The following is a 13,579-nucleotide window of genomic DNA, read 5'->3' on the forward strand; positions in this document are numbered from 1 at the left end:
ACACCTCTGGCTGAGGTGCAATATCTCTGTGGCGACGGAAGCCTCAGGGGCACCACACTCCCCCACAGCAAATCCCAGCACGTCCACGGGCTGAAACAAAAATACAGTGGTGTTAACTGCAAAATTTTTGTAATGCTAAAATAACAATAACTTTTCATCACTTTATTGGAGGTACTTTCACTTCAACGTTGCATAACAGGTGAACAAACTTTAGAGTCTTTGGTGCACTTTTACTGTCCAATGCACAAGTGCTGCAGGATACTTTCCACCATAATTCTGGTAGGGGGCACAACGGGTGCGACTATATATAATTTATAGTTCTGGCCACACATAGTCCAGTGGCCCAAGTGTCTTTCAAACTGCAATGTACCAGCCACCTAACGTCCAGTGGCCTGGTTACTCATCAACACATTATTTACATAAGACACACAATATACATTTAACCGCCGACCACCTCAAGTCCAGTGGCCCGATAAAACATAAACAGTGGGGGGGTAGGGACTTCTTCAAAAAGAATGAGGGGCAGGAATTCAGGAAGGGTGGCATCTTCAAAAATAATAAGGGGAGGGGCGGTGCAGAGGGGATATTTTCACAAAGAAAGCAGGGCAAAAGGGGCTATTTACAGTTCAGGTAGTTCTTCTTGTTACATGTAGGGATGCTGCTCCAGTTCTGCTTCCGGTAGCAGGTAGGCAGCGGTCAGCATGGTCTGCATTTGTTGATCATGGGTGCTGACTGGGGTGGGGCTGCGGCAAGCTGGTTCCACCGGTGCTGCTTCCTCATGAAGTATATGTACGTCCAGGGCGTACCACCCTCGGTTTCCCATTAGATGGGTGTATTCCATCAGGTCGCCGGGCTGGACATCATGCCCTGGGTGGCCCCTTTCTAAGTGTTCCTCTATGTCCCGGCGGGACACAAATATATCTTTTCCCAGGCCGGGTTCCCGAATGAAACCCCAGCCCCGTTCCAGATTAAAGTCAAGTACTTGACCCCTCCTGATCGGGCCATGGCTTGCTTTGCGGGACCTCCTGATCCGCTCTTTTGAGGCCAGGTTGGCAGCCTCCTTGATCCTTCTTTTCTCCTCCCAGTGTTCTCTTTCGTACCGGTACTGCTCGAGCTGCCGCTTGAATTCTATTGTGGCGAGCGGGGGTTGAGACAGGCATCATGGGAGCTACCAGTCCCCAATCGTGGACCGGTGCAGCGTCCCAGTCCACTCCGGGCGAGGACGCACCAGGTACACCGGTGGGAGGGCTGGGTAAGGGACCCACTAGGTGGTCGGGGTCCGCACGGTCAGGGGCACAATCTTCGCTACTGAGACTGGCGGTTGCGGGCCAAGCTTCGGCGGGGTTGGCGGTGTCATCCTGCAGGCCTCCAGACCAACTGGAGCAACGTTGGAAAGATGGAGACAGTGTCAGGTCAGTATAAGAGACACAGATTGTACACAGATAACAAGTGAGAAAAAAATTGCTGAAAATGATTGTGGGCACCATGTTGCATTTTTAGGGCCCCTATGAAAATAAAAAAATAAAATTTTACCACAAAATAGTTACTTCAACCAGGTACCTTTTTTTTCTCACAAGGGTAACTGGGAAAAAATCACCATAAAATGTATTGTGCAATTTCTCTTGAGTTTGGCGATACCTTATATGTGGTCAAAATCAACTGTTTGGGCACACGGCAGGGCTTGGAACGGTGGGAGTGCCATTTGACTGCAAAATTGGCTGGAATCAATAGCGAATGCCATGTTGCGTTTGGAGAGCCCCTGAGGTGCCTATACAGTGAAGCTACCCAACATGTGGCCACATTTTGGAAAATAGACCTCTCAAGGAATTTATCTAGATGTTTGGTGAGTACCCTGAACCCCAAGGTGCTTCACACAATTTTATAACATTGAGCCATGAAAATAAAAAAATAAGTTTTTACCACAAAATTGTTACTTCAACCAGGTAGCTTTTTTTTCAGAAAAGTAACAGGAAAAAAATGCACCATAAAATTTATTGTGCAATTTCTCCTGAGTACACCGATATCTCATATGTGGTGGAAATCAACTGTTTGGGTGCATGGCAGTTCTCGGAAGGAGCGCCATTTGACTGCAAAATTGGCAGGAATCATTAGCAAACGCCATGTTGCATTTGGAGAACCCCTGAGGTGCCTAAACAGTGGCGCTCCCCCACAAGTAACCCCGTACTGGAAACTAAACCCCTCAAGGATTTTATCTAGGGGTATAGTGTGTATCTTGAACCCACAGGTACTTCATAGAATTTGATAACCTTAGGTAGTCATACTGAAAATTTTAATTTTTTTCAGAAAAATGTTGCTTTACACTAAATTCCTCCTTTTTCAAGAGGAAATACCAAAACATGGACTACACAGTTTGTTATCCAATTTGTTATGAACGCAGTGATACCCCATATGTGGCAAAAAAACCCTATGTTTGGACAAACAGTAGGGCTCGGAACAAAAGGAGCATGATTTGAATTTTGTAAAAGTTGAAATAAATTGTAGGCAACATGTCACATTTGCAGAGCCCCTAGGGCACCTCTACAGCAGAAACCCGCACAAGTGACCCCATTTTGGAAACTAGACCCTTCAAGCACTCTATTCAGGGGTATAGTGAGAATTTTGAATCTACAGGTACTTCACAAAAATGTTGCTGTAGCGCCAAATTTCTCACTTTTAGGCTACCTGCCCACAATCCGGCGACACTGTATCTAGGACGCAGTGCTTGTGCTGCACAACGCACCGTTATGGACACAGTGAAAACACTCTGCATCCAAAACGCTGCAAATCCTGATTGTTGTCGCGCAGCCTAAAGAGCTAGGATGGATGGATGGATAGATGTCTAACACATATATAATGTCCTACCCCTTGCATATTCTAAGCTGGTGCCCGTTAGTGACTTTCATTGTGTTGTGCCTTGTATTTAGCTCAAATATAAATAAATAATTTAAAAAAAATGACCACAGCTGGCAGCTTCACCTTGGCTGGTGATCCAATTTGGAGGTCACCCCAGGCTGTTTTTTATAATTATTTTGAAATAAGTAAAAAAAAAAAATGTGGAGTCCCACTCAAATTGGATTACCCGCCAAGGTAAAGCAGACAGCCGTGGTCTGGTATTATCTGGGTGGGAAGGGCCATGGTTATTTGGCCTTTCCCAGCCTAAAAATAGCAGGCCGCAGCCGCCCCAGAAGTGGCGCATCCTGGCACTTCGCCCCTGCTCATCCCGCTGCCCTGGAGCGTTGACAAACGTGGTAATATACGGGGTTGATACCAGCTGTAATGTCACCTGGCATCAAGCCCAGAGGTTTGTGATGTCACGGCATCTAAACAGATACCCGACATCACGAACCCAGTCAGTAATAGTAAAAAATAAAGACAACAAAGACATTTTATTTGAAAAAATGCTCCCCAAGACATTCCCTCTTTCACCAATTTATTGAAAGTAAAAAAAATTCTGGTCCGCTGAAATCCATTTTGGAGGTCCCACAACGACTCTGGACCTTCTAGAATATGGGGGGCACGCTCAGGGAACGTATCCCCCATTTTCTGGAAGAGCAAGCTCTTCATGTGAGCAGTGTGGGTGCAGTAATCTGAGAATATTGCACTCCCACTGCCCCGGTCCAACCTGCTGCTGTCTCCCAAAGCCTCCTGAGGAACCTTCAATGGGAAAGGAGAAACGCGTAGAGGCAAGGCAGGGATGACGACCTGCTTTTTCAGAGAAGTAAACTATCATTATTTCCCTTCTCTGTCTTATATTTAATATCTATCTGAGGTTGATTGCACCCCAATAAGACATTGGTTATGTGTGGTATTAAATACCTGGTCTTGTTCTGATTAAGAGGGGACCCTGGTAGCTCCCTTTGGGATACTTATGATTTTTGATCCAAAGGATTATTACAGTTAGGTCCAGAAATATTTGGACAGTGACACAATTTTCGCGAGTTGGGCTCTGCATGCCACCACATTGGATTTGAAATGAAACCTCTACAACAGAATTCAAGTGCAGATTGTAACGTTTAATTTGAAGGTTTGAACAAAAATATCTGATAGAAATTGTAGGAATTGTACACATTTCTTTACAAACACTCCACATTTTAGGAGGTCAAAAGTAATTGGACAAATAAACCAAACCCAAACAAAATATTTTTATTTTCAATATTTTGTTGCGAATCCTTTGGAGGCAATCACTGCCTTAAGTCTGGATGGAACCCATGGACATCACCAAACGCTGGGTTTCCTCCTTCTTAATGCTTTGCCGGGCCTTTACAGCCGCAGCCTTCAGGTCTTGCTTGTTTGTGGGTCTTTCCGTCTTAAGTCTGGATTTGAGCAAGTGAAATGCATGCTCAATTGGGTTAAGATCTGGTGATTGACTTGGCCATTGCAGAATGTTCCACTTTTTTGCACTCATGAACTCCTGGGTAGCTTTGGCTGTATGCTGGGGGTCATTGTCCATCTGTACTATGAAGCGCCGTCCGATCAACTTTGCGGCATTTGGCTGAATCTGGGCTGAAAGTATATCCCGGTACACTTCAGAATTAATCCGGCTACTCTTGTCTGCTGTTATGTCATCAATAAACACAAGTGACCCAGTGCCATTGAAAACCATGCATGCCCATGCCATCACGTTGCCTCCACCATGTTTTACAGAGGATGTGGTGTGCCTTGGATCATGTGCCGTCCCCTTTCTTCTCCAAACTTTTTTCTTCCCATCATTCTGGTACAGGTTGATCTTTGTCTCATCTGTCCATAGAATACTTTTCCAGAACTGAGCTGGCTTCATGAGGTGTTTTTCAGCAAATTTAACTCTGGCCTGTCTATTTTTGGAATTGATGAATGGTTTGCATCTAGATGTGAACCCTTTGTATTTACTTTCATGGAGTCTTCTCTTTACTGTTGACTTAGAGACAGATACACCTACTTCACTGAGAGTGTTCTGGACTTCAGTTGATGTTGTGAACGGGTTCTTCTTCACCAAAGAAAGTATGCGGCGATCATCCACCACTGTTGTCATCCGTGGACGCCCAGGCCTTTTTGAGTTCCCAAGCTCACCAGTCAATTCCTTTTTTCTCAGAATGTATCCGATTGTTGATTTTGCTATTCCAAGCATGTCTGCTATCTCTATGATGGATTTTTTCTTTTTTTTCAGCCTCAGGATGTTCTGCTTCACCTCAATTGAGAGTTCCTTAGACCGCATGTTGTCTGGTCACAGCAACAGCTTCCAAATGCAAAACCACACACCTGTAATCAACCCCAGACCTTTTAACTACTTCATTGATTACAGGTTAACGAGGGAGACGCCTTCAGAGTTAATTGCAGCCCTTAGAGTCCCTTGTCCAATTACTTTTGGTCCCTTGAAAAAGAGGAGGCTATGCATTACAGAGCTATGATTCCTAAACCCTTTCTCCGATTTGGATGTGAAAACTCTCATATTGCAGCTGGGAGTGTGCACTTTCAGCCCATATTATATATATAATTGTATTTCTGAACATGTTTTTGTAAACAGCTAAAATAACAAAACTAGTGTCACTGTCCAAATATTTCTGGACCTAACTGTATATGAGCTAATTGTTGCAGATATCTTATATTATCATTAATGGTTGTATATTATAATACCAAGAGTCAGACTTAAAATACATATTGGTGTACTGTACCCCATTACATTGTTCTTTGGGTGCGGCAACTTTATTTCCCTTTATTCCACCTTATCTTGTAGTATTGTCCCTGATTTTGGGGCAAGGAAAAGGGATAGCCGTTGTGGAACAGGGGTGCCCGGAAACTTAGGGTGTTACACCCTTCGTTGTCAGGTAGGGACACCTAGTCTATTGAGGGTCATCAGGGTTATCCTCCCCTCCCCCTTCCACCCTGCATAAGTGGTCTAACTTTACCTTCCTTTATCCTCATCATTCTGTGGTATTGTCCCTGTTCTTAGGGTGAGGAAAAGGGATAGCCGTCGTGGAACGGGGGCGCACGAAAACTTAAGGTGTCACACCCTCCGTTGACAGGTAGGGACACCTGGTTTATCGAGGGTCATTAGGGTCTCCCTTCCCCACCCCCATCCACTTTTTTCTGTGGCCAAATCCCATTTTTTGATTTAGGGGTCACCTGACCTTGGCACTTTGTGTTTGTGTGTTTTTTGGGTCTCAACTACCCCAGTAGCTGAAACCCCCGAGATTTTCGGCTGCTGAGGGCGCTACAGGCTTTTATCGGCCTGAAGTCTTAAAGCGTCGGAACATAATAAGTACCCTGTTTTTCCGACGCTTTAAGTCGTACGGCCGTCATTATGAGGTTAACTCAGGAAGAGTTAAGAAATTATTATTTTGTGGAATAACCATGCTTTTTAATCACAGCTTTCATGCGTCTAGGGATGCTTTCCACCAGTCTTTCACACTGCTTTTGGGTGAACTTATGCCCCTCCTGGTGCAAAAATGTAAGCAGTTCTTCTTTGTTTGATGGCTTGTGATTGTCCATCTTAGGGCGGCTTTGCACGTTGCAACATCGCACATGCGATGTTGGTGGGGTCAAATCGAAAGTGACGCACTTCCGGCGTCACTTTCGAGATCATAGTGTGTAAATGCTAGATGATACTATTAACGAGCGCAAAAGCGTCGTTATCGTATCATCGTTGCAGGCTCCGACTTTTTCATAATTATGCTGCAGCGACAGGTACGATGTAGTTCCTCGCTCCTGCGGCTGCACACATCGCTGTGTATGAAGCCGCAGGAGCGAGGAACATCAGCTTACCTGCCGCCGGCTATACGGAAGGAAGGAGGTGGGCGGGATGTTTACATCCTGCTCATCTCCGCCCCTCCGCCGCTATTGGCCGCCTGCCGTGTGACATCGCAATGACGTCGCACAACCCGCCCCCTTAGGAAGGAGGCGGGTCGCCGGGCAGGTGAGTGCATGTGAAGCTGGCGTAGCGATAATTTTCGCTACGCCAGCTATCACAAGATATCGTACCTGCGACGGGGGCGGGGACTATCGTGTGCGACATCACAGCATCGGCTTGCGATGTCGCAACGTGCAAAGCCCGCCTTAGTCTTGATTACATTCCAGAGATATTCAATGGAGTTCAGGTCTGGAGATTGGGCTGGCCATGACAGGGTTTTGATGTGGTGGTCCTTCATCCATACATTGGTTGACCTAGCTGTGTGGCATGGTGCATTGCCCTGCTGGAATAAACAGTCCTCAGAGTTGGGGAACATTGCCTGAGCAGAAGGAAGCAATTGTCATCATTTAGAGAAGATTACCTTACTGTAGAAACTCATATACAGTTAGGTCCAGAAATATTTGGACAGTGACACAAGTTTTGTTATTTTAGCTGTTTACAAAAACATGTTCAGAAATACAATTATATATATAATATGGGCTGAAAGTGCACACTCCCAGCTGCAATATGAGAGTTTTCACATCCAAATCGGAGAAAGGCTTTAGGAATCATAGCTCTGTAATGCATAGCCTCCTCTTTTTCAAGGGACCAAAAGTAATTGGACAAGGGACTCTAAGGGCTGCAATTAACTCTGAAGGCGTCTCCCTCGTTAACCTGTAATCAATGAAGTAGTTAAAAGGTCTGGGGTTGATTACAGGTGTGTGGTTTTGCATTTGGAAGCTGTTGCTGTGACCAGACAACATGCGGTCTAAGGAACTCTCAATTGAGGTGAAGCAGAACATCCTGAGGCTGAAAAAAAAGAAAAAATCCATCATAGAGATAGCAGACATGCTTGGAGTAGCAAAATCAACAGTCGGGTACATTCTGAGAAAAAAGGAATTGACTGGTGAGCTTGGGAACTCAAAAAGGCCTGGGCGTCCACGGATGACAACAGTGGTGGATGATCGCCGCATACTTTCTTTGGTGAAGAAGAACCCGTTCACAACATCAACTGAAGTCCAGAACACTCTCAGTGAAGTAGGTGTATCTGTCTCTAAGTCAACTGTAAAGAGAAGACTCCATGAAAGTAAATACAAAGGGTTCACATCTAGATGCAAACCATTCATCAATTCCAAAAATAGACAGGCCAGAGTTAAATTTGCTGAAAAACACCTCATGAAGCCAGCTCAGTTCTGTAAAAGTATTCTACGGACAGATGAGACAAAGATCAACCTGTGCCAGAATGATGGGAAGAAAAAAGTTTGGAGAAGAAAGGGAACGGCACATGATCCAAGGCACACCACATCCTCTGTAAAACATGGTGAAGGCAACGTGATGGCATGGGCATGCATGGCTTTCAATGGCACTGGGTCACTTGTGTTTATTGATGACATAACAGCAGACAAGAGTAGCCGGATGAATTCTGAAGTGTACCGGGATATACTTTCAGCCCAGATTCAGCCAAATGCCGCAAAGTTGATCGGACGGCGCTTCATAGTACAGATGGACAATGACCCCAAGCATACAGCCAAAGCTACCCAGGAGTTCATGAGTGCAAAAAAGTGGAACATTCTGCAATGGCCAAGTCAATCACCAGATCTTAACCCAATTGAGCATGCATTTCACTTGCTCAAATCCAGACTTAAGACGGAAAGACCCACAAACAAGCAAGACCTGAAGGCTGCGGCTGTAAAGGCCTGGCAAAGCATTAAGAAGGAGGAAACCCAGCGTTTGGTGATGTCCATGGGTTCCAGACTTAAGGCAGTGATTGCCTCCAAAGGATTCGCAACAAAATATTGAAAATAAAAATATTTTGTTTGGGTTTGGTTTATTTGTCCAATTACTTTTGACCTCCTAAAATGTGGAGTGTTTGTAAAGAAATGTATACAATTCCTACAATTTCTATCAGATATTTTTGTTCAAACCTTCAAATTAAACGTTACAATCTGCACTTGAATTCTGTTGTAGAGATTTCATTTCAAATCCAATGTGGTGGCATGCAGAGCCCAACTCGCGATAATTGTGTCACTGTCCAAATATTTCTGGACCTAACTGTATTATATAGAGTCATTACACACAGAGTGATCTATTTCAAGTGTTTATTTCTGTTAATGTTGATGATTATGGCTTACAGCCAATGAAAACCAAAAAATCATTAACTCAGAAAATTAGAATAATTACCACAAAACACCTGCAAAAGGCTTCCTAAACTTTTAAAATAGTCCTTAGTCTGGTTCAGTAGGCTACACAATCATGGAGAACACTGCTGACTTGACAGTCATTGACACACTCCACAGGGAGCCATAAAATGTCATTGCTAAAGAAGTTGGCTGTTCAGAGAGTGCTGTATCCAAACATATTAATGGTAAGTTAAGTGGATGGAAAAAGTGTTCTAGAGAAAAGTGCACAAGAAACCAGGATAACTGCAGCGTTGGTAGCATTGTTTTGAAAAGGCCATTCAAAAATTTGGGGGACTGCTACTGCAGTCAGTGCTTCAAGAGCCACCATACACAGAGGTATCCAAGACATGGGCTACAACTTTCGCATTCCTTGTGTCAAGCCACTCATGACTAATACACAACACCAGAAGCATCTTCCTGGGCCAAGGAGAAAAAGAACTGGACTGTTGTTCAGTGGTCCAAGGTGTTGTTTTCAGATGAAAGTACATTTTGCATTTCATTTGGAAATCAAGGTCCCAGAGTCTGGAGGAAGAGTGGAGAGGCCACAATCCAAGCTGCTTGACGTCTAGTGTGAAGTTTCCACAATCAGTGATGGTTTGGGGAGCCATGTCATCTGCTGGTGTAGGTCCACTGTATTTTATCAAGACCAAAGTCAGCGCAGCTGTCTACCAGGAAATTTTAGAGCACTTCATGCCTCCCTCTGCAGACAAGCTTTTTGGAGATGGAAATTTCATTTTCCAGCCGGACTTGGCACCTGTCCACACTGCCAAAAGTACCAATACCTGGTTTAATAACCACAGTAGCACTGTGATTGATGGTCAGCAAACTCGCCTGACTTGAACCTATGGGGTATTGTCAAGAGGAAGATGAGCGACACCAGACCCAACAATGCAGACGAGCTGAAGGCTGCTATCAAAGCAACCTGGGTTTCCATAACACCTCAGCAGTGCCACAGGCTTATCGCCTCCATGCTACGCCGCATTGATGCAGTAATTCATGCAAAAGGAACCCTGACCAAGTATTGAGGGCATTTACTGTACAGACTTTTCAGTAGAAAACATTTCTGAGTTTAAAATATTTTTTTCAGTGGTCTTCTATAATATTCTAATTTTCTGAGATAATGACTTTTGAGTTTTCATTGGCTGCAAGCCATAATCATCAACCTTAACAAAAATAAATACTTTAAATAGATCACTCTGTCTGTAATGACTCTATATCATATATGTGTTTCCCTTTTTGAATTGAATTACTGAAATAAATTAACTTATTGATGATATTCTAATTTATTGAGATGCACCTGTATATAAAAGTAAAACTATACATGTTTGGTATCTACGAACTTATACCAACCTGAGGCATGATATTCGTAGGTGAGTTTTACCATATACTGAACATGGTAAATAAAAAGCCCAAAAAACAATTGTGCAATTGCACTTTATTAGCAATTTCACCGCACTTGTAATTTTTTCCCCGTTTTTCAGTACAATATAGGACAGAATGAATGGTGTCGTTCAAAAGCGCAACTCGTCCCGCAAGAAACAAACCCTCATATGGAAATATTAACAGAAAATTTGAAAGCTATGGCTCTTGGAAGAAAGGGAGGAAAAAAACGAAAACGGAAAATCGTCTGGAAGTGGAGGGGTTTTTAAATTTTTTTTCTTCTCATCCCTACCCATGACTAATCAAGCAGGGGTACTTGCAATAATATTGCTGAATTCTTACATCAGTTTTTAACATTTGTGGGTTGTTATTCACTGGCTGAACAATGAGATATATTCTTTAGGGCCTTTCACATCTGTTTTTTTTATTACTGACTGATGGTCTGAATAAAAAAAAAAAACAAAACAGAGAAATGTGCTACTTTGTTCAGATTTGCAAACCCAACCTGCCAGTTCAAGTGAGCAGGTCATTGAAAAAAAATGTACAGCAGGTGGATGCCATCCGAGTTACATGAGAATGCTCTCCTTTTCTTAGTGACTGGTTGCTGGGAGAAGATTGAAAAACCTCCATTATTTAGTGTGGGGTTTTTTGCATAGGCATTAAAAAAGAATGACAGATGAATGATAAAACACATGATAACCGAATCCAGCAAACTGATGAAAATCAGTCATTATTTGCATACAAAATATGAAAAAAAACTACCCGAATTTGGAATAATCTTGACATAGATTATATTTTTTGAAACTTTTCAAGGTAATCTTTTTTCTTCTATGTCTTAAGGCTAGGATACACATCCACAAATTATAAAAGTAGTACCTGTCATTGCCTGGGATGTAACTGTCTCTGTCTCTGTCCCTCTCTCCCCCTCTGTCTGTCTCCCTCTCTGTCTCTCTGTCTCTCTGTCTCTGTCTCTCTCTGTCTTTTTCTCTCTGTCTCTCTCTCTCTGTCTGTCTCTCTCTGTCTCTTTCTCCCTCTCTGTCTCTCTCTGTCTCTATCTCTGTCTGTCTCTCTTACTGCTTGTCTGTCTCTCTCTGTATCTCTCTCTCTCTCTCTCTGTCTCTCTCTCTATTTGTCCCTCCACAGAAATCATATTAACTGACAAATACACTGTCTTATACTGAGAATGTCCTTCATTGCCTATAACAACCAATCAGAGCTCCTATTAATGACCTGTAGCTCCCAGCTCCATTGACTTTAATGTAAGCAGATTTTTTAGCAAATATCTGTAAAGCGTGGGGTTTAATTTTTCCCTCAAAACATAGTCTATGACGTTCCCTGAGTCAAATGAGGTGGCTGTGCAAAAATTTGGGATTGTAAATGCAACGGTGCAAATTCCTTTAACAGACATACACACAGATATACACTCAGCTTTATGTATTAGACTAGCTGTAGTACCCGGCGTTGCCCGGGATAGTAACTGTCTCTCTGTCTCTCTCCCAGTCTCTGTCTGCCTCTCTCTATATCTCTCTGTCTGTCTATCTCTGCCTGTCTCTATCTGTCTAGGTAAAAAGATAGAAAAAGGAGCGCATGTGAAGGACTTTTGGGGACCGATCATTATGATCCGGTTATAGCTGCTCACCTGGAGGGGTTGTGCGAGCCTGCACAACCTCTGTTTTAGCATGGATAATGTAACTGGGTGCACGCCCAGATGCTGTTCTGGCTGTGTTCGTCCGAAAGGGGGCTGTGTCCTTACGAAGCGGGCCCGTGACCGATCACTTAAGATCCTCACGCCACTGATCCAGATTGGGATTCCAGCCTCCACCGCAAAAGCAGCTCCTGCCATGGGTCCCACAAGGGGAAAATTGGTATGTAGAAAAAAGATGTCACGGTCCAGAGGAGCGCTAGGGAGGCCAGATTAATTTGTTGCTTTAAAATATATCTTTATTTCTTGTTGTACCACTTTGCCTGTCTGCCTCTGTCTGTCTCTTTGCCTGTCTGCCTCTGTCTGTCTCATTCCCTGTCTGCCTCTTTCCCTGTCTGTCTCTTTCCCGCTCTGTCTCTTTCTCTGGCTGTCTATCTCTGTTTGTCTTTTTCCCTGTCTGCCTCCTTCCTTGTTTGTCTCTATCCAGGCCGTCTCTATCCGTCTCTCCACAGAAATCATATTACGTCACACAGCTTCTTATACTAAGAATGTCTTTCGTTCCTATAGCAATCAATCAGAGCTGGTATTAATGACCTATAGTTCCCAGCTCCATTAACTTTAATGGAGGCAAGTTTTATGGAGAGTAACTGTAAAGCGTGAGGGTTAAATTTTCCCATCAAAACATAGTCTATGACGTTCCCTGAGTCACATGGGCTGTCTGAGCAAAATTTTGTGAGCGTAAATGTTACGGTGCGAATTCTTTTAGCGGACATACATACAAAATTTCTATGTGTGTCTATCTCTCTGTCTGTCTCTGTGTGTCCATCTATCTTTGTCTATCATTTTCCCTTTCTGTCTGTCTCCTTCCCTGTCTGTCTGTCTCCTTCCCTGTCTATCTGCGTCTTTCCCTGTATGTCTGTCTATTTCTCTATTTCTCTGTCTGTCTGTCTTTTTGTCTGTCTTTTGTCTTTATCTTTCCCTTTCTGTCTTTCTCTGTCTGTCTCTTTCCCTGTCTGTCTGTATCTGTCCCTTTCTGTCTCTTTCCCTGTCTGTCTGTATCTTTCCCTATATGTCTCTGTCTGTGTGCCTCTGTCTGTCTGTCTGCTTTTTTCCCTGTCTGTCTGCCTCTTTCCCTGTCTCTCTGCCTCTTTCCCTGTCTTTCCCTTTCCCTTTCTGTCTCTATCCCTGTCTGTCTCTTTCCCAGTCTGTCTCTTTCCCTGTCTGCCGCTGTCTGTTTCTTTGCCTGTCTGTCTCTTTGCCTGTCTGTCTCTTTCCCTGTCTGCCTTTGTCTGTCTCATTACCTGTCTGTCTCTTTCCCTGTCTGCCAGTCTCAGTCTGTCTCTTTCCCTGTCTGTCTCTTTCCCTGTCCGTCTCTATCTGTCTCTCCACAGGAATCATATTACCTCACATAGCTTCTTATACTAAGAATGTCCTTTGTTCCTATAGCAACGAATCACAGCTTCTATTAATAACCTATAGCTCCCTGCTCCATTGACTTTAATGTAAGCAGGTTTT

General features: G+C 43.7%; 1 protein-coding gene across 2 annotated transcripts in view; it reads left to right on the forward strand.

The window, feature by feature from the left end:
* LOC142310109 (agouti-signaling protein-like) overlaps positions 1–13,579 on the forward strand; it is a 101,602-nt gene that overhangs the window by 27,500 nt on the left and 60,523 nt on the right. The window contains exon 4 of one of the 2 annotated variants that reach the window (XM_075347583.1): positions 10,524–10,806. The exons of the other annotated variant lie outside the window; for it this stretch is intronic. Within the exon in view, the coding sequence (XP_075203698.1) occupies positions 10,524–10,691 (168 nt within the window). The 3' untranslated portion in view covers positions 10,692–10,806. Of the gene's footprint in view, positions 1–10,523; positions 10,807–13,579 lie in introns of those variants that run through there. 2 annotated transcript variants of the gene reach the window in all.

The sequence above is a fragment of the Anomaloglossus baeobatrachus genome, chromosome 5 (genome assembly GCF_048569485.1).
Source record: "Anomaloglossus baeobatrachus isolate aAnoBae1 chromosome 5, aAnoBae1.hap1, whole genome shotgun sequence".
Taxonomy (NCBI): Eukaryota; Metazoa; Chordata; class Amphibia; order Anura; family Aromobatidae; genus Anomaloglossus; species Anomaloglossus baeobatrachus.